The sequence below is a fragment of the Syngnathus typhle genome, linkage group LG12 (genome assembly GCF_033458585.1).
Source record: "Syngnathus typhle isolate RoL2023-S1 ecotype Sweden linkage group LG12, RoL_Styp_1.0, whole genome shotgun sequence".
Taxonomy (NCBI): Eukaryota; Metazoa; Chordata; class Actinopteri; order Syngnathiformes; family Syngnathidae; genus Syngnathus; species Syngnathus typhle.
In genome coordinates, this window is record NC_083749.1 from 13,028,002 (window position 1) to 13,047,963 (window position 19,962).

Below are 19,962 nucleotides of genomic sequence, written 5' to 3' on the forward strand. Positions count from 1 at the left end.
CTGTGAAAGAGGATTTAGTTTAATGAATCATATCAAAACAAAATCCAGAAATTGTCTTTTGGACACATTTGGACCAGCTGATGCGCATAAAGTCAAAGCCAGAAGCAGACGAAGCCATCAACCTGGACAAAGTGTACAACCATTGGAGAAGTGAGAACTGACAGACGTGAAAAATAAGGTAAAATTTAAGTCAGATTTGTGCATATTCTAGTGACGGTTATTAAGATTTTGTCTTTATGGATATTAATCATTAAATGTTGTTACTATTAGATCATTTATGGGTAGTAAAAATGCCAAGAAAACTGTGTAATTAGATATTTTACAGACAAAGTGTTACAGGAATTTGCACTGTATCACAAGCTACAGCACAAGTCATTGTGCAAAATGTGAATGTTTTAATGTGAGCAAAATGTTATGTCTGAAAGGTGTATATATCTCATATCTTCCGGAACAGGACCCTCAGCCAGGCCAAAGCAGGACTCTTCCCATGGCCAAAGCAGGACTCTCACATACTGTATAACATCTACACATCCCATTTTTCTGATTTTTGTCTTTTTTTAAGTGGACCAAATTACTTATTTAAAAATAAAGCGTGCATATCTGATGTTGCTCACAGTAGTCCTCGGTTTGCTCAGGGAGCTTGTGTGTATGCCCAGATACATGGAAAATTAGAGGGAACATTGGTCAGGAGCCTTCCCTTGCGAACTCGTCTACAAGTGATGAAAACCCAGTTGCAAATTCACATTGTGGTGGTGTAAAAACACTTAGTTCTCCGCGTAAGTTAAGAAGTGGAAATGATGTGACGAAGGTAGTGCCGAAATGCTGCTGAAAATAAGGCGGATGTTGTTGCATCACTGCTGCCAGTGAGTTAGGTTTACAGAGGCAAGCTGATTTCCGTATTCACATCTTAACTAATTTTGTCTTGAGATGTGCCAAAAGATGCCGTCACGGCGGGCAGGGGAATGCTCGCGAGTCGCCGAGGCTAACGTTGAAAAAAATAATTTTCTCAACGGATTTACACGATTCATGAAAATGATACTTTGGTACCGGGCCGCCAAGCCGCACAGAAAAAAAATAAAAATGTATCGACGATCAATTAATTCAGGTCAAGACACTCGTCCCGGTCACGTGACATGTTTCCCCAGTCAAGCCCGCAATGCTAATATGTGGCGACAGGCTAACTAACCAGGCAATGAAGCATTCAAAACTGCTTCAACACATGGAGACCCAGCATCCTGCAATAAAAGACAAACCTTAATCACTTCGGGTGTCATTGTCTCTGATTACATCTAGATTTTTCACGTCTGTCAGTTTCTGAGAAACAAACTCAGTGCTCCCACTAATTCAACGTAATGGTGAGTTTTATTTTTGTCATATGTACTTGTTTTTATGTCAGTCGTATAATTTTATTTCATCGTATTTATATATTTATTATAAATGTATTATTTATTTATATAAATGTATTATTTATTTATATAAATGCCGGTCCGCGCAAATATTTCTGACATGTAACCGGTCCGTGGCGCAAAAAAGGTTGGGGACCACTGATTTATACTACGTATTAATGGTATAGTATTTACATGTTTCAAACATTTTTTTTAATGTTCTAATGATAACATATGCACTTATATGGTTTAATATACACTTAGGGATTCACAAACAATGTACCGTTTTTTTCCGTGTATAGTGCGCCCCCATGTATAGTACGCACCCTAAAAATGGCATGCTGATGCTGGAAAAAAGCTTGTACCCATGTATAATACGCACCCAATTTTTATGAATTTTTTTTTATTTTCTTTTAAATTTTTTTTTTTTTTTTTTTTTTTAAGTCCCAAAGATCGTCACACACGCAGGGAGGCAATGGGTCCCATTTTTATAGTCTTTGGTATGGTCTTAACTAGGCTGGATGTCATTTTTTTTGTTGGCGTTGATTTGTCCGACTGCCCCTAAACGCACCACCGCGCTCCGTCCGCGCACGGGAAAGAGGCGGCTCTGTTTGGGAGAGACGTTGAAGAGGAATAAAACACCCTTGGAAACCAAAACTTGCCCCTCGTCGTGACTCGGAGCCGCAACAAATGTTTCGGATTTGTCAGAGTCAGAGAGTCAGAGTCAGCTTTATTGTCAATTCCTTCATGCCAAGACACACAAAGAAATCGAAATTACGTTTCCTCCATCCCACGGTGACGAGACACAGTACACGAGTAACATACAAGTAAACAACGGGGGAGAGAGTTCAGGACGCCAAAAGCCTGAAGATCACAAACTTCGCCAGAGGCGAGCAGTGCTTGCATCCCACCACAGAGTCCCGGCACCATTCGTCACGGATGTAGACACGCATTCCACCTCCTCGCGATGTTCCCCCTCGTACAATGGCCCGGTCCGCCCGATAGCACGCTAGCCGCTCCAGATGCACAGCAGTTACGCACTGTCCGTTTCATAGATCTCCGCAGGCATGTTGATGCCCAGCGATCGAACGTTCGCCCGAAGAAAGGAAGGCACGGCCGGTCGAGCTGGGTTGGCCGCCAGCCTGGCCCGGACGCCCCCGCTCTCGCTTCAGGACGGAGCAGACCGAGCGCCTTTAATGTCCCTGCTTCAAAGTCCAGATCGCCACAAAACTCGCTTCCGCCGATGTCGAGCTGAACCAGCCCGCTGTACTTGTAGCACAACCCGGTGCGACGAGACGAACACACAAAACTGTCGGACAAACCCACATTAAACGACAAAACAAAACACCGTTCGGGACAGAGAGAGGCCGCTGCGTGTGCACGCGCCGCCATCGTACTTCCAGTAGGGTTTGTGTAGGGTACATTGTGACAGACAGCAAACTAGCAGGTGATCGAGCGAGCGTCTGATACAAGAGCATTGCGGTCGTATGGAGGGTGTTTGAAGTGAACAGCAGAGACGAAAGGAACAAGGCAAAGTGTTGTGAAATAAAATATTACCTGTAATACGCATTTTGTTATTTGCTGATTGAAACTGCTAATTAAACTGTGAATTGAAACTTATAGGTAGAGAACTGAACTCTCGCACTTTATATAGCTGACGTGTCTTGCGCATCCGTTCTGCGCATACTGTAATGGCGGTCTCCATATGATATACGGTCTGCGATGGAGATTAAAAAACAAACAAAATTTGACAATAACACACCATCAAGGATTGCACCATCGCATCAAACGATGTGTCGTCAATTATGAATTTTACTGACTGTGTTGGGCAGGATGGCTGAATGCGATGCGCGATTGACAACAAACAAGAAGAAAGGTGAGTTTTATTTCGGGGGAGATTTGTCATGTCTCGTCCCCAGTTTTGCTATGTGTCTAGGTTGCCATAGTTTCTGTTCGCGTCGCCCCTCTCTTCCTGTGTCACCTCAATCGATGTAACGTGTTTTGTATTTAAGTCCTGTCTGCCCCTCGCTCACCGTTGGATCATTGGATGTGTTACTGTCATTCTGTTCCTGTCTTTGGTAATGTCACCCTGTCTTTTTGTTCCACGACTTTGTCGGTCAGTCCTGTTGTTGGTTTTGTTGTACCATGACTTTCTTTAAAAAAAATAAATAAAAATAAAATAAAAAATAAAAATTAACATTTTTTTTTGTACCCATGTATAATACGCACCCCAGATTTTAGGACAATAAATTAGTTAAATATTGCGCACTATACACGGAAAAAAACGGTATGTATGTTAAAAAAATTTATGTCTAAAAAAGACTTTGAATGTTTAAAAAAAAAAATACTTTGCGGATTTTCACATATCATGGGTGGTCTTGGAACCAATTATCCGCGATATACGAGGGATTACTGTACAGGGCCTATAGTATAGGCTTTCGTAAGTAGAGGTACCACTGTATATCAAACAAGTAGCCCTTCACAATAATCAGTACCCAAGATCTAGCTCTCTTTCAAAAAATGTTCGTAACTCTTCAGTTGATCAAATTTTTTTTAATGTAATGCATGCCTTGTGTCCTACACAAAATGAAGTGAAGCGAAGCGAGTGGACCTTTCAAATTGAGAGATGGACTTTTATTACATATGTGACACACGTGAAAATGCATAGTGGTATAGGTTTTTCAAATTTCAATTTTACATTATTCAGAACTGTAAATCTTTCAAGTTTGAAAAAAAGGTCACTATGGATAAGACTAGCAGTTCATCATATATCCTGAAGACAAACAAGATAAAGAGGATGTGAGTACAATAGTAAATCTAAACTGTATGATTGCTGGATGTGTTATATGTTGAGTCACCACAGAACCTGCTACTTGCAGAGCTGTGCTACATTAAACAATTCAAGAGACCATTATGGGCGGACGGTGATTACATACATACGCGTTAATACATACATACAGTAGTTGCGGTTGTCTATTTGTGCTGAAAACAAGAAGTTGAACTAACAAGTATGGCTTACAAAAACTTGAATCAGTTCTGGTATTAAGGCAAAGTTTACTAGCTTGTTCGATAGTGACGTGTTCAGGGGTAAAATACAAGGAACAAACATTTTGTTGAATGAAACCATTTGGTTAATCTGTGAACCTACATATGCTGCAATAGGCTAACCTGTGAACCTACATGAGCTGCAATAGGCTACTGTTAATGTGACACACTGCAGCAAATGAAAAATGACAGCCACAAATTAAATCTTCAACTCAAGACCATTCTATCAATGCTTTAGGCATTTGTTTAAAAGCCTAATCGTGTCTTTTGCAGAGTAGTTGAGGCATTAGAAATATTACAATATTTTAAAAGGAAGACTCAAAAGTTAATGCAGAGAATAACAACAGCCCAACACAACAAAGTGGGAAGAGTTAAAACGAATAGACCCCTTCTATTCATGCAATTCACTCCACTAAGAAGGACTCATATTTGAAAAAAATCAATAAAATGAACTACTATTTCATATAATAAGTAACATTGTCATCTAACTAGAGATTAATGTGATTAAATGGAAGGCACATCCATAAGGCTTTAAAAAGGTGTTGCAAAGCATTCTATGTGCTTCTCTCCAAGTACTTAAGGAAAGCAGCAAGGTAATTAAATATTGAGGCTTCACAAACATTAACATTAACGGGTTGAGTCATTGTAATAACAAGTGCGATCATTCCATGTCACACCAAATTGAAGATGATGCAATAATCTTTTTTTTTTGTAGAACCGTTTTGAGAAACTGACATTCCCATATGTGAATCAGATTGGAGAAAATACATTTCAGGAACAAAAAAAAAAAAAAAAGTTGGTAAATTTTAAAAAGCACCCTACACTCACCACTTGAATTCTATGTATTTTTCCTCAGCACAATCCATTCTGTATTTTAATCATGTCACTTTATTTTTTTAACTCAATCGTCATTATGTTTGTCTAACCGACACAGTCGAGCAGACTATGTCAAACAGACACAGTAGGTGGATGTAAGAATCATTCCTCATGTGTTATTTTTGTTGCTTTTAAGAGTAGAAAGTTAGAACACTCTGGTGGTTGCCACGCACCAAAAGGATGGGTGGCAAGTCCTTAGACAACACCTCCAGCCAGGCCATGTACAGGGCACTAGACACTGCACCCTTTCTGGCCAATGGCAGGCTCCTGAAGAAAACAAAAAATACAGTCAGTTTGCTTTTGAAAACCACTACAAATTTAAAAAAAAAAAGCTGCATTTGTAATAAAAATCACTCGCAATTGTAACCAACGCAGTGGGATAGGCGATTTGCAGTTCTAATTTACCCATATATTCTACCCATACAAGCACAAACACTCAAGCAGAGGTGGCTTACATGACAATGAGGTTGGCTGTGTTGGAGTGTTCCTTAAGTAGCTCATTGAGTCTGATCTGACGATTAGTCTGGAAAAACAAACGTCAAATATGTTCAATCAAACCTTTAACAAATTACATGTACATAAAGAACTGCACCACAAAAAGCTTATTGTCAACCAGTCCATACTTAGCACCCACAAATTACGTTTTAAAAAACAAAGAAAAAAAAAAGTTCACACAAGCAGCGGTTTCTAAGCCGTACATACAGTTTCACACATACTGTATTACTCCATGTGGTGTGCACTTGAGTCTGACAGTTTCGGCAGTGTGACACAGGTAGAGTAGAAGGAAAAATGTCAATGTGAACCCTTTGGAAGTTCTGCATTAACTGCTCACAAAAGGTTTAATATTTTCTTAATCAAAAGAGTAAACAGAGTATGGTAAAAAAACAAAACACAAAGAATTGGATATTTTCCCTTGTTATGGAGAATAACGTAAACATGCACAAAACGCAAGTGAAAACCTGGATTGAAGTTTCTTTGGCAGCAATAATCTCAACTGAACGTTACCTGTAGTATGCAGATCCCATGTGCACAAATATTAGGATGAATTTTGGACCACTCTTCACAAATGCGTGGATGTGTTTTCCACAATGTTACTATAGCTATTTAAAACCAATAATAGGCAGAAATAATTGTTGTTGTCATATTAGTCACGTGATGGCCCAAGGTCAGTTGGGTGGCTCATGATTCAAGCGCATTGGTTTTTCGCTTTTGAGGAGCACTCCTTTTGGGGTGGAGAGAGCCGACGATAATGTAATGATAATGTAAATGTAAATGACTCGCCAATCGTTGATGCTATAAACCTGACAGAGTTTCCGTCCTGCTTATCTATGTGTGTTGTTTTAGCCGGCAAAATTGCTACTGAGGTTTTAATGTCACTTTGAATAATAGAGCAAAATCTATGGAGAGAGATTTCATTGTATCGAATTTTCTGAATATGATTGTTTGTATAAATTTATTCTTTAATTCTCCTTAGTAGTTCTTTAATGACAAAGAAAATTTTATTTTATTGTAAAATGGAATATTCTGTCAATAAAAAAATATATGGGGGAGTTGTCTGTCTAAAATCTCACTGAACTGTATCACATCTCTGCCCCGTGGAGTAGAACTTCTCCAAGCCTTCTGCTACCGTTGTGTGTCACATTGCGTGTTTCGTTGTCATGGTGTCCGTTCGCGTCTCTGTCCCGCGTCTGTGCTTTCGCCGCTCCCCTCCTGTGTCCCACCTGTAATCATTGTAATCACCGTCATCTGCCCCTTGTTACTTGTTTTGTATTTAAGTCCTGTCTGCGCGTTACTCTCTGTCGGATCGTCCCATTTATCCTGTTTACCCTGCTCACTCTGTCTGCGTTTTCCACACGTCTGGTTCCCATCCATTTTTGCTGCTCGTCCGTTGCCATGTTCGACTGCCTGTGTTTGTTCCCCTCATCCTGTCCTCCACCACCATTTTCCCATGAATAAACCCTGGTCCAAACTGTATTTGGTCACCCTGCTCCATTCCACACGTGACAAACTGTTTTGTGGTCAGTATTAATTACAAACCGGATTCGGTTGAAGTTGGGAAATTGAGTAAATGTAAATAAAAACAAACTACAACGATTTGAAAATCCTTCTCAACCCATATTCAATTGAATACACTACAAAGACAACATATTTAATGTTCAAACTGGTAAATTGTTTTTTTTTGCCAAATAATACTTAACTTAGAATTTCATGGCTGCAACACGTCCAGTAGAAGTTGGGAAAGGTGGCAAAGAATACTGACAAAGCTGAGAAAAGCTCATCAAACACCTATTTGGAACATCTTCTTTCGGTATGGCGCCGTAAGTGGCTGCCTCCCAGCAGTGTTCTCTCTTTTCCTCTTTATTTCTTTCTTTTCTCCTTTTTCCTTCTGTCTTTTTGTCTATTCGGCGATGCTGGTGCCTTCTACCGCACCTCGGTATCTCTTCGGATCGGATATTTTGTATTATTATTTTTTCTTCCTGGGACCGGGATCATCGGTCGAGACCGGCGTAACTCTACGGCGGCTTCCTGCTTATCCGGCCAGTGATGACCGGGTCCCTCGCCTTGGCCTTGCAACCGCAACCCCTGTGGGGACTCCGCTCCCTCGTGCTCGTCGGAACCAACGACTTTCGCCATGCTAGCACCGTGGTGACCATCTGCACGTGCATCCGACTGGGTGCCCAGGACGCTGCTCACACGTTTGCCTGCTTTGTGATGTTTTTCACCGATTCACGACCACGGTCCATTGGGCGCCGTTGAACTGGACTGCCGTTACACCTGTCTATGGACCCCGTGGAGGCTATTTTGTGTGTTTTGGGGTGTTCTCTTGTATTGAGGGGTGCTGGTTGGCCACAGTTTTTTTTTTTCCTTTGTCTTTTAGCTTTGTTTTGCTTTGATGGCTTTTATCTTGAGCACTTTCTGGCTTTCTTTGTGGCGCCGTTGTGTGGCAGCCTTATGAGAGCCTATTGAGTTGCGCTCATGCCATCTGTCTTTTGTATACCCACTCTGTGGTATGGATACTGCTGGGGCCTGAATTTCCCCACCCCTGGGGATCAATAAATATTCAATCAATCAATCCCACATGTGATCAGGCTAATTGGGAACAGGTGGGTACCACGATTGGGTATAAAAGGAGCTTCCCCAAACATGCTCAGTCATTCACAAGCAAGGATGGGGCTTTGTCCACAACTGCGTGAGAAAATAGTTGAATAGTTTAAGAACATTTCTCAAAGCAAAATTGCAAGGAATTTAGGGATTTCAACATCTACGGTCCATAATAGCATCAAAAGGTTCAGAGAATCTGATGAAATCACTGCATGTAAGCGCCACGGCCGGAAACCAAGAGTTAACGACCGTGACCTTTGATCCCTCACTGCCTTCAAAACCGACATGAGTGTGTAAAAGATATCACCAAATGGGCTCAGGAAAACTTCAGAAAACCACTGTCAGTAAATACTAAATCAGTAAGTGCGGGTTAAAACTCTACCATGCAAAGCAAAAGAACCAGGGAAGTGAAAGCAAAAGCCGTTTATGAACAACATCCAGAAACGCCGCCGGGTTCTCTGGGCCCGAGCTCATGTAAAATAGACTGATGCACAGTGGAAAAGTCTGATGAGTCCACTTTTCAAATTTTTTTGGGAAACACTGGACGTCGTGTCCTCTGGACCAAAGAGGAAGCGGGACCATCCAGACTGTTAACGCAAAGTTCATAAGCCAGCATTTGTGATGGTATGGGGGTGCATTAGTTCCCATGGCATGGGTGACTTAGATTTCTGTGAAGGCAACATAAATGCTGAAAAGTACATACAGATTTTGGAGCAACATATGCTGCCATCCAAGCGACGTCTTTTTCATGGACACCGCTCCTTATTTCAGCAAGATAATGCCAAGCCACATTCTGCACGTGTTACAACAGCGTGGCTTGAAAGTAAAAGAGTCCAGGTTCTCCCCTGGCCCGCTTGCAGTCCAGACCTGTCTCCCAATGAAAATATGTGGCGCATTATGAAGCGTAAAATACGACAGGGAAGACCCCGGACTGTTGAACAACTGAAGCGGTTCATCAAGCAAGAATGGGAAATAATTCCACATGAGAAGCTAAGAGAATTAGTCTCCTCTCTTCCAAAACGCTTATTGAGTGTTATTAAAAGGAAAGGTGATATAACGAAGTGGTAAACATGCGCTTTCTCAACTTCTACTGCACGTGTTGCAGCCATGAAATTCTAAGTTAATTATTTGAAAAATTAAATAAAGTTTGAGCAATAAATATGTTGTCTTTGTTGTGTATTCAATTGAATATAGGTTGAAAAGGATTTTCAAATCGTTGTATTTTGTTTTTAATGACATTTTACACAATTTCCCAACTTCAACCGAATCCGGTTTGTACATACTGCATAAGCTGGTCAGAAAGGCCAAATTAAATTAAAATAGATAACCAAATGAATAAACAATAATATGCGTTACAGACCTTGGCACGATAAAGCTCCAGCTCATTGTCTGTGATCCGCCAGGGTTCGCTGTTTTTCAAACGTTCAGCTGCCTCCTGCTCCATGTCGTCTTCTTTCAACCGATAGGGCTCAATCGTCTCATCAAAGGCAGCAATGCTGAACAGGAGAATACAATCATGCTTTAAGCTACAATACCAGCTAGGGATAACAAAATCATCCTTTCATCTTACAAAAAGTACTGGAAAAAAGAAAAGGCTAAAAACAAAATACATTGTAGAGTGGGACATAATTTTAATTTTGATAAACTGTACTGCCGGAAAAGAAACAAAAAATGCAGCTTTTGAGAACACATTTTCCCTACAGTATGTAGCATGACTTGAGTCGAGTAAATTCAAGCTATTATCAAAATTACAGCATCATTATCGCCACCTCAAGTGTCTGTTAAATAAAGTAATAATACAAAAAATATTCACAGCCCAAATGTGTTTTGTATTTAGATTTTTGATCAACAAATACAGTAAATTATTTGAGTTTAGATAATTATAATCAAGATTACTTGTCATCCAACTGGACAATATAATTATACCAACAACTGTTGAATTATAAAAAACACATAACACTTGATGAGAAAGACTTACTGCTCCTTTTTGGGCTTGGTGTTTATGTCTCCCAGCACAGTGATGTCTGAGAAGTCTATCCTGAATTTGCTCAGCAGAGTTGCCATTCTGCACAGGAAATACAAAGGAAATTAGCACTGATGAATTGTGGGGGAAAGAAAAAGCAAGAAATTACCCATGTGGTATGATTTAAGTATTTAACTCATATTTCATCTTGAAAAAAACTATATAGCTCAAGTGGAACTTTGGCTCACAAAGGCAAAACTAAGCGTTTTTTTCCATTGAAATGAATGGAAGTAGAATGAAGGTCCTTTCACACTGCAGAAGGCCGTATAGAACAAACAAAACCATTCCATGTCTCTGTATTGCTATGTATGTATCTTGTCCGTCGACACGAGGACCATCTAAGTCATCCTACATTTTTAAATTCTTTTTGGTGGGTTAGGGTGTGTGTGTGCGTGCGTGCGTGTGTATATATATATATATATATATTGGAACTGTACAACATCAACAGGAACCTGAGAGCCTTCATCGCAAACTCGATGGGACTGTGGAAAACAACCCTTGAGGCCAATTACAAGCCAATTGCACAAGTCTCCATCAAATGTGGCATATACCAAGGAGATGCTCTGTCCCCACTGCTGTTCTGCATAGGTCTGAACCCCCTCAGCCAAATAATCAACAAGACTGGCTACGGATACCGACTCAAAAATGGGGCCACCATCAGTCACCTCCTATACATGGATGACATAAAGTTGTATGCCAAGAGCGAGCGAGACATCGATTCACTGATCCACACAACCAGGATCTACAGCACAGACATTGGAATGTCATTCGGACTAGAGAAGTGCGGTCGCATGGTGACAAAGAGAGGGAAGGTAGTCCATACAGATGGGGTCTCACTCCCAGAAGGAACAATAACAGACATTGAGGACAGCTACAAGTACCTTGGTATCCAACAAGCAAATGGCAACCTCGATGAAGCCACAAGGAGAGGAGCCACAGCCAAATACCTACAACGAGTAAGGCAAGTCCTCAGAAGTCAGCTAAATGGCAAGAACAAGATCCGGGCAATAAACAGCTACGCCCTGCCAGTCATCAGATACCCTGCAGGAATAATAAGATGGCCAAAGGAAGAGACTCAGACCACAGATGTCAAGACACGGAAGCTCCTAACCATGCACGGAGGGTTCCACCCTAAGTCCAGCACCCTGAGACTGTACACTAGCCGTAAAGAAGGAGGCCGAGGACTACTGAGTGTGAGAGCCACTGTTCGGGATGAAACAGCCAAGATCCATGAGTACATCAAGGAAAAGGCCCGAACGGATGTCGTGCTCAGTGAATGTCTCAGACAATGGCAAACAGAGGAGGAGTGGCTAGAGACACCATCATGGGAGGACAAACCCCTACATGGGATGTACCATCGACAGATAAGTGAAGTGGCTGACATCAAGAAATCCTACCAATGGCTGGAAAAAGCTGGACTGAAGGACAGCACAGAGGCACTCATCATGGCTGCACAGGAACAGGCTCTGAACACCAGAGCAATAGAGGTCAAGATCTACCACACCAGACAAGACCCAAGGTGTAGGCTGTGCAAAGAGGCCCCTGAGACAGTCCAGCACATAACAGCAGGGTGTAAGATGCTAGCAGGGAAAGCATACATGGAACGTCATAACCAAGTGGCTGGCATAGTGTACAGGAACATCTGTGCAGAGTATGGACTGGAAGCCCCAAGTTCAAAGTGGGAAGCACCCCCTAAGGTGACAGAGAATGGGCGAGCCAAGATCCTGTGGGACTTCCAGATCCAGACTGACAAGAAGGTGATGGCGAACCAACCGGACATTGTGGTGGTGGATAAACAACAGAAGAAGGCCGTGATAGTGGATGTAGCAATACCAAGCGATGGCAACATCAGGAAAAAAGAACTTGAGAAGCTAGAGAAATACCAGGGCCTCAAAGAAGAGCTTGAGAAGGCCTGGAAAGTGAAGGCCTCGGTGGTGCCCGTGGTCATTGGGGCACTTGGGGCAGTGACCCCCAAACTGGAGGAGTGGCTACAGCAGATTCCAGGAACAACATCAGACATCTCAGTCCAGAAGAGTGCAGTGCTAGGAACAGCCAAAATACTGCGCAGAACCCTCAAGCTCCCAGGCCTCTGGTAGAGGACCCGAGCTTGGAGTGGGAGACCACCCGCGGAGGGTGAGAGGGGAATTTTAATTTTTTATATATATATATATATATATATATATATATATATATATATATATATATATATATATATATATATATATATATATATAGATATACATATATATATATACACGTATATATATAGATGTGTGTATACTAGGGATGCACCGAAAATTCGGCCACCGAAAATTTTCGGCCGAAAATGACACAAAAGTGCATTTTCGGTTTTTGGCCGAAAGACCTAAATCACCGAAACAACACGGCCGAAACTTGTGATGACGTGAGCAAACAGCGCAGCCAGCACGCGGGAAAACGGGATAAGTCTGCGGTGTGGACTGATTTCACTATCTCAGAGAAAGACCCACGGATAGCGATTTGCAAAACATGCAATGCTGAAAGGGGTGCATCTGCAAAAAGTTTCTCCATGTCGGGTTTAATTCATCATCTGAAATCCAAACATCCCGATCGCCATTCTGAATATGAGAAGAAGGCGACACAGAAAAGGAAACTGACACCGAGCACGCCCACTCCGTCTGTGGGGGACGTTTTTGAAAAGGCAAGAAAGTTCTCTTTGTGTTTTTATAAGAGAACATATTTAATTTTACAGTCAGTTATAAGCCTGTAAATTATTATTTAATGTACACATGAGTTGGGTCAAGTTAAACTTTTTATTTTATTTTATTTTTGAATTTTAATTTATATTGTGCATTGTTGTCAGTGCTAAATAAATATTTTCATACTTTTGTAACTGGTTTATTGCAATGCCTTGATTTTAGTGAGGTTAGTACACATGTAGCCATAAATGCTGTGGTTCTAATAACTGACATTTCTTTCGGTGTTTCGGTTTTCGGTTTTCGGCCTTGGTTTCCTCATTTTTGGTTTTCGGTTTCGGCCAAGAATTTTTATTTCGGTGCATCCCTAGTGTATACACACACGCACGCACACACACGCGCATGCGCGCACGCGCGCACGCACGCACGCACGCACGCACGCACGCACGCACGCACGCACGCACGCACGCACGCACACACACACACACACACACACACAGTGCCTTGCGAAAGTATTCGGCCCCCTTGAACCTTACAACATTTCGCCACATTTCAGGCTTCAAACATAAAGACATAAAATTTTAATTTTTTGTCAAGAATCAACAAGTGGGACACAATCGTGAAGCGGAACGAAATTTATTGGATAATTTAAACTTTTTTAAATAAAAAACTGAAAAGTGGGGCGTGCAATATTATTCGGCCCCTTTACTTTCAGTGCAGCAAACTCACTCCAGAAGTTCAGTGAGGATATTCGAATGATCCAATGTTGTCCTAAATGACTGATGATGATAAATAGAATGCACCTGTGTGTAATCAAGTCTCTGTATAAATGCACCTGCTCTTTGATAGTCTCAGGGTTCTGTTTAAAACGCAGAGAGAACCATGAAGACAAAGGAACACACCAGGCAGGTCCGAGATACTGTTGTGGAGAAGTTTAAAGCCGGATTTGGATACAAAAAGATTTCCCAAGCTTCATCTCAAGGAGCACTGTGCAAGCAATTATATTGAAATGGAAGGAGTATCAGACCACTGCAAATCTACCAAGACCCGGCCGCCCTTCCAAACTTTCATCTCAAACAATGAGAAGACTGATCAGAGATGCAGCCAAGAGGCCCATGATCACTCTGGATGAACTGCAGATAACTACAGCTGAGCTTGGAGAGTCTGTCCATAGGACAACAATCAGTCGTGCCCTGCACAAATCTGGCCTTTATGGAAGAGTGGCAAGAAGAAAGCCATTTCTCAAAGATATCCATAAACCAGCTCAGTGGCCTAGTGGTGGAGTGTCCGCCCTGAGACTGGAAGGTTGTGGTTTCAAACCCCGGCCGGGTCATACCAAAGACTATAAAAATGGGACCTATTGCCTCCCTGCTTGGCACTCAGCCTTAAGGGTTGGAATTGGGGGGTTAGATCACCAACTGATTCCCGAGCGCGGCACCGCTGCTGCTCACTGCTCCCCTCTCCCCCAGGGGATGGATTAAAATCACACGGGGATGGGTTAGATGCAGAGGACAAATTTCACCACACCCAGGTGTGTGTGTGACGATCATTGGGACTTTAATCTTTAATCTTTAAAAAAGTCTTGTTTAAAGTTTGCCACAAGCCACCTGGGAGAGACACCAAACATGTGGAAGAAGGTGCTCTGGTCAGATGAAACCAAAATTGAACTTTTTGGCCACAATGCAAAACGATATGTCTGGCGTAAAATCAACACAGCTCATCACCCTGAACACACCACCCCCACTGTCAAACATGGTGGTGGCAGCATCATGGTTTGGGCCTGCTTTTCTTCAGCAGGGACAGGGAAGATGGCTAAAATTGATGGAAAGATGGATGGAGCCAAATACAGGACCATTCTGGAAGAAAACCTGTTGGAGTCTGCAAAAGACCTGAGACTGGGACGGAGATTTATCTTCCAACAGGACAATGATCAAAAAAATAAAGCCAAATCTACAATGGAATGGTTCACAAATAGACGTATCCAGGTGTTAGAATGGCCAAGTTAAAGTCCAGACCTGAATCCAATCGAGAATCTGTGGAAAGAGCTGAAGACTGCTGTTCACAAACTCTCTCCATCCAACCTCACTGAGCACAAGCTGTTTTGCAAAGAAGAATGGGGAAGAATTCCAGTCTCTCGATGTGTACAACTGATAGAGACATACCCCAAGCGACTTGCAGCTGTAATTGCAGCAAAAGGTAGCGCTACAAAGTATTAGCGTAAGGGGTCCGAATAATATTGCACGCCCCACTTTTCAGTTTTTTATTTGTTAAAAAAGTTTAAATTATCCAATAAATTTTGTTCCACTTCACGATTGTGCCCCACTTGTTGATTCTTGACAAAAAAATTAACTTTTATATCTTTATGTTTGAAGCCTGAAATGTTGCAAAATGTTGAAAAGTTCAAGGGAGCCGAATACTTCCGCAAGGCACTGTATATGTTCATTGAAAGATAAGAGGAACTTTATTCTTTAATGATATCATGACAATAGCCTAACATTAGCTGACATGATGGTTTAATGGAGAAGGCCCGTTTCCTGTGGCTGGACAAGACAGGACCATCTAGTCCAGCTGGGATGGGTATGATAATGTGTCCGAGACACCTTGCTGGTCCTTTTCGCTCCCCAACGACGCTACTGACACATTAGGTGAATGCGTCAAAACGGTGGGGGAGTAGAATGATTTCATCTACTGTAAGATTCAATGTTTTGTCAAATGTAATTGTTTTTGGAGTCTTAACAGGACACGTAAGAATTCAACACACAGTGATGGGAGGAGCAGAAGAAACATCTCGAATGAGCCCATCTCACATGCTGTCCGGCTGGCCGGCTAAGGAGATACATGGTATCATCTGTCCCAGTGTGTCCCAGTGAAGGGTTCCTGCAAGGAACCAGATCAGCCATCGACAGTCCCCGCCCCCAGTTCATACAGAGGCAGAATAATCCTCTTCCCCCTTGGTGGCCAGGTAGTCCACCCTGAGCCACTGAAGACAACGACCACGCAGCAGACATTCCCAAGTTCTCCCCGGACGGAGCAGATCTGCGAAGGGGGTGAGAATCGTGCTCACCCTCCACCAGTGGGCGTGCCAAGCCCCCAACGGCTGAACAATCACGAGCAGTTTTTTATCTTGATTGATAACAGTCTGGTCGCCTAAGGCAGAGGGACCGTGTAACTCTTTTCCTGCACATAATCTGGCCGCAGGTTTTTTGAGTTGCACATACTTTGGACTGGAGTATTGAGGAAAAACCTCATCTTCACTGGAAGTTATTGCTTTCATTGTATTTTCTTACTTATGTTTGATTGATCGAGGTTGACATAATCATATGATAAAACAGGAGGGAGATGTTAGGGTTTGCAGAATATCTTCATCGTATGATTATGTTGGAATGTAACCTGTAATAATTTAACTAGTTTGTCCTGTCTAGACAAAATTAGTTTACCAAAGTGCTAAGATCATTTCAACTTATTGACTAGCTGCAGAGGAAGCAATCAAAGTTGCTTTGTTTACAGAACGTCGTAAAAGGTCCCCTGCTATGCTTTGATCAGCAGGGGACCGTCTTCACCCTATCCTGTGTGTTCCCACACCCCCACTTTCAACCCCCACTTTCAACCCCACTCTGTTTCTCTCAATAAATAAGCGCCTGACGAGGCCTGAGTCAGACTTCATTCGACCATCGCTGTGAGCACAGCGACGAGTGAACTCTCCGCCTGCAGGTGCCTAAAATGACTAACTTGACTCCAGTGTGGTTCTTGCAAAATAAGTTAGAGTGAGCAACACCCTAACAGCCCTTTTGGGAGCTTAAGGTCAGGGGATGCTTTGAGAATAATTGTCAATTTCTGTCTACGTGAAGCCCTTTGAGACTGCTTGTGATTTAGGGCTATACAAATAAACTTGACTTGACTTGTACAATGACGCTGCTCTCGAGCCATGCCCATCTGAAGCAGTTCTTGATCCCATTTGACTAAATAACTCGTCTATCAGTGATGACAACCCAATCGCAAATTCACATTGTGGCGGTGTAAAAACAGTTCTCCGTGTAAGTTAAGAAGTGGAAATGATGTGACGAAAGTAGCGCCAAAATGCTGCCGAAAATAAGGCGGATGTTGCGCATCACTGCCGCCAGTGTGTTAGGTTTACAGAGGAAAGCCGAATTCACAGCTTAACTACCGTATTTTCCGCACTATTAGGCGCACTTAAAAACTTACATTTTACTCAAAAAAACACAGTGCGCCTTATATATGGATTAGAGATGCACCGATCCGATATCTGGATCGGATATCGGCCCCGATATCAACAAAATAGATGGATCGGATATCGGAAAATACAGCCGATCTGTGAGCCGATACTTTCCTTAATCTATTGGGACGCGGGCTACGTCATACGTCAGCAGCACGTGTGCTGCATGCCACGAGAGTTTTCTAAACAAACGCAAACATGGAGCGAACGTTCGCTTCTCTTCCCCGGGTTGCTAAGCGGACGTCAAACCCTGCGCGTTCGCTTCTCTTCGGGTTGCTAATGGGACGTCAAAGGCTGCGCGTTCGCTTCACTCCCGAATGGGGGTGGGGGGGGGCGGAGGCTAATCGGATGTCAAACGCTGCGTGTTCGCTTCTCTTCCGGGGGGGTGTTAATGGGACGTCAAACGCTTTGTGTGGCGGGCTCCATCTAGTGTGGAAACTGAGAAGCTGAGCTCAAGCTTCTTGTGCGGGCCATATTCAATTATGTTTTCAGAATTTGCTGCGGGCCAATAAAAACTGGACCGTTAGTTTGGACACCCCTAATTTAGAGCAAAGAACTGTGTAGTCTGCCTGATGCCATTGCCTTTGGTCTTTTCTGTTCCACATGTAGAGTTATGTAGCTTGTTAAGTCAACCATAATATCGGATCGGTATCGGGTATCGACCGATACGCAAAGCCACGGCATCGGTATCGGTATCGGAACTGAAAAAGTCGGATCGGTGCATCTCTAATATGGATCAATTGATGAATTTGTTGATCCATACTGGTTGTACACAGTGCTCTGCCAAAATGTTTCAGTACGTTTTAGTACAACTAGTATATTACAAGGTCGCATCGCTTCCCAACATTATGGCAACTGTAGTCAGGGGGCGTCACCGAATAGCTGTTGTACCCGCGAGGCTATTTCATTTCAAAATAGGCTGCTCCGTCAATGTTTCGAGTAAATTTACGTATTGATATGGAAGGGAAACATAGGTAAGCAGTACCAATGTGTTAGATCGAACTTTAGTCAGTTCCGATCATTTTACAGGATATCGTTTGAGAAACGCGATTGTTTACACTTTGCTGAGGCTCATGGGGGTCTGCGAGCTGAGGCTCATGGGAGTTTGCTGGTGGCTAATGCTACAATAATAGCTGGTATACGCACAAGGCTATTTCATGTCAAAATAGGCTGCTCTGTTAATGTTTTGAGTAAGTTTACGGATTGATATGGAAGGGAAACATAGGTAAGCAGTACCAGTGTTAGATCGAACTTTAGTCAGTTCTGATCATTTTATAGGAGATTGTTTGAGAAACGCGATTGTTTACAGAGGGCTCATAGGTTATTGGCTAGTGGATGCATACCGCAACCCTAGTCAACCTCAGTTTGTTGCAGTATAGCTTCTATTTTATGCGCCTTTTAATCCGGTGCGCCCTATATATGAAATACCGTTTTTTTCCGTGTATAGTGCGCAATATTTTACTAATTTATTGTCCTAAAATCTGGGGTGCGTATTATACATGGGTACAAAGAAAAAAAAATTAATTATTTTTTTTTTTTTTTTTTTTTTTTTTTTTTTTTTTTAAATAAAGTCATGGTACAACAAAACCAACAACAGGACTGACCGACAAAGTCGTGGAACAAAAAGACAGGGTGACATTACCAAAGACAGGAACAGAATGACAGTAACACATGCAATGATCCAACGGTGAGCGAGGGGCAGACAGGACTCAAATACAAAACACGTTACATCGATTGAGGTGACACAGGAAGAGCGGGGTGACACGAACAGAAACTATGGCAACCTAGACACATAGCAAAACTGGGGACGAGACATGACAAATCTCCCCCGAAATAAAACTCACCTTTCTTCTTGTTTGTTGTCAATCGCGCATCGCATTCAGCCATCCTGCCCAACACACTTAGTAAAATTCATAATTGACGACACATCGTTTGATGCGATGGTGCAATCCTCGATGGTGTGTTATTGTCAAATATTGTTTGTTTTTTAATCTCCATCGCGGACCGGACGTCATACGGAGGCCGCCATTACAGATGCGCAGAACGGTTGCGCAAGACACGTCAGCTATATAAAGAGCGAGAGTTCAGTTCTCCACCTATTAGTTTCAATTCACAGTTTAATTAGCAGTTTCAATCAGCAAATAACAAAATGCGTATTACAGGTAATATTTTATTTCACAACACTTTGCCTTGTTCCTTTCGTCTCTGCTGTTTATTTCAAACACGCTCCATACGACCGCAATGCTCTTGTATCAGACGCTCGCTCGATCACCTGCTAGTTTGCCGTCTGTCACAATGTACCCTACACAAATCCGAAACATTTGTTGCGGCTCCGAGTCATGACGAGGGGCAAGTTTTGGTTTCCAAGGGTGTTTTTATTCCTCTTCAACGTCTCTCCCATACAGAGCCGCCGTGTGCGCACGGAGCGCGGTGGTGCGTTTAGGGGCAGTCGGAGAAATCAACGCCAACAAAAAAAATGACATCCAGCCTAGTTAAGACCATACCAAAGACTTTAAAAATGGGACCCATTGCCTCCCTGCGTGTGTGACGATCTTTGGGACTTAAAAAAAAAAATAAAAAAAATAAAAATAAAAAAAAAGTTTTAAAAAAATTCATAAAAAT

At 42.3% G+C, this 19,962-nt stretch overlaps 1 protein-coding gene across 3 annotated transcripts in view; it reads right to left on the minus strand.

Moving 5' to 3' along the window:
* Window positions 1–3,993: 3,993 nt before the first annotated feature.
* slc12a2 (solute carrier family 12 member 2) overlaps window positions 3,994–19,962 on the minus strand; it is a 133,076-nt gene continuing 117,107 nt past the window's right edge. For all 3 annotated transcript variants that reach the window (XM_061293726.1, XM_061293725.1, XM_061293724.1), the window contains 4 exons: window positions 10,387–10,473; window positions 9,769–9,904; window positions 5,762–5,829; window positions 3,994–5,573 (listed from right to left, as the gene is read on the minus strand). In XM_061293726.1, the coding sequence (XP_061149710.1) occupies window positions 5,438–5,573; window positions 5,762–5,829; window positions 9,769–9,904; window positions 10,387–10,473 (427 nt within the window). In that variant the 3' untranslated portion in view covers window positions 3,994–5,437. The remainder of the gene's footprint in view (window positions 5,574–5,761; window positions 5,830–9,768; window positions 9,905–10,386; window positions 10,474–19,962) is intronic.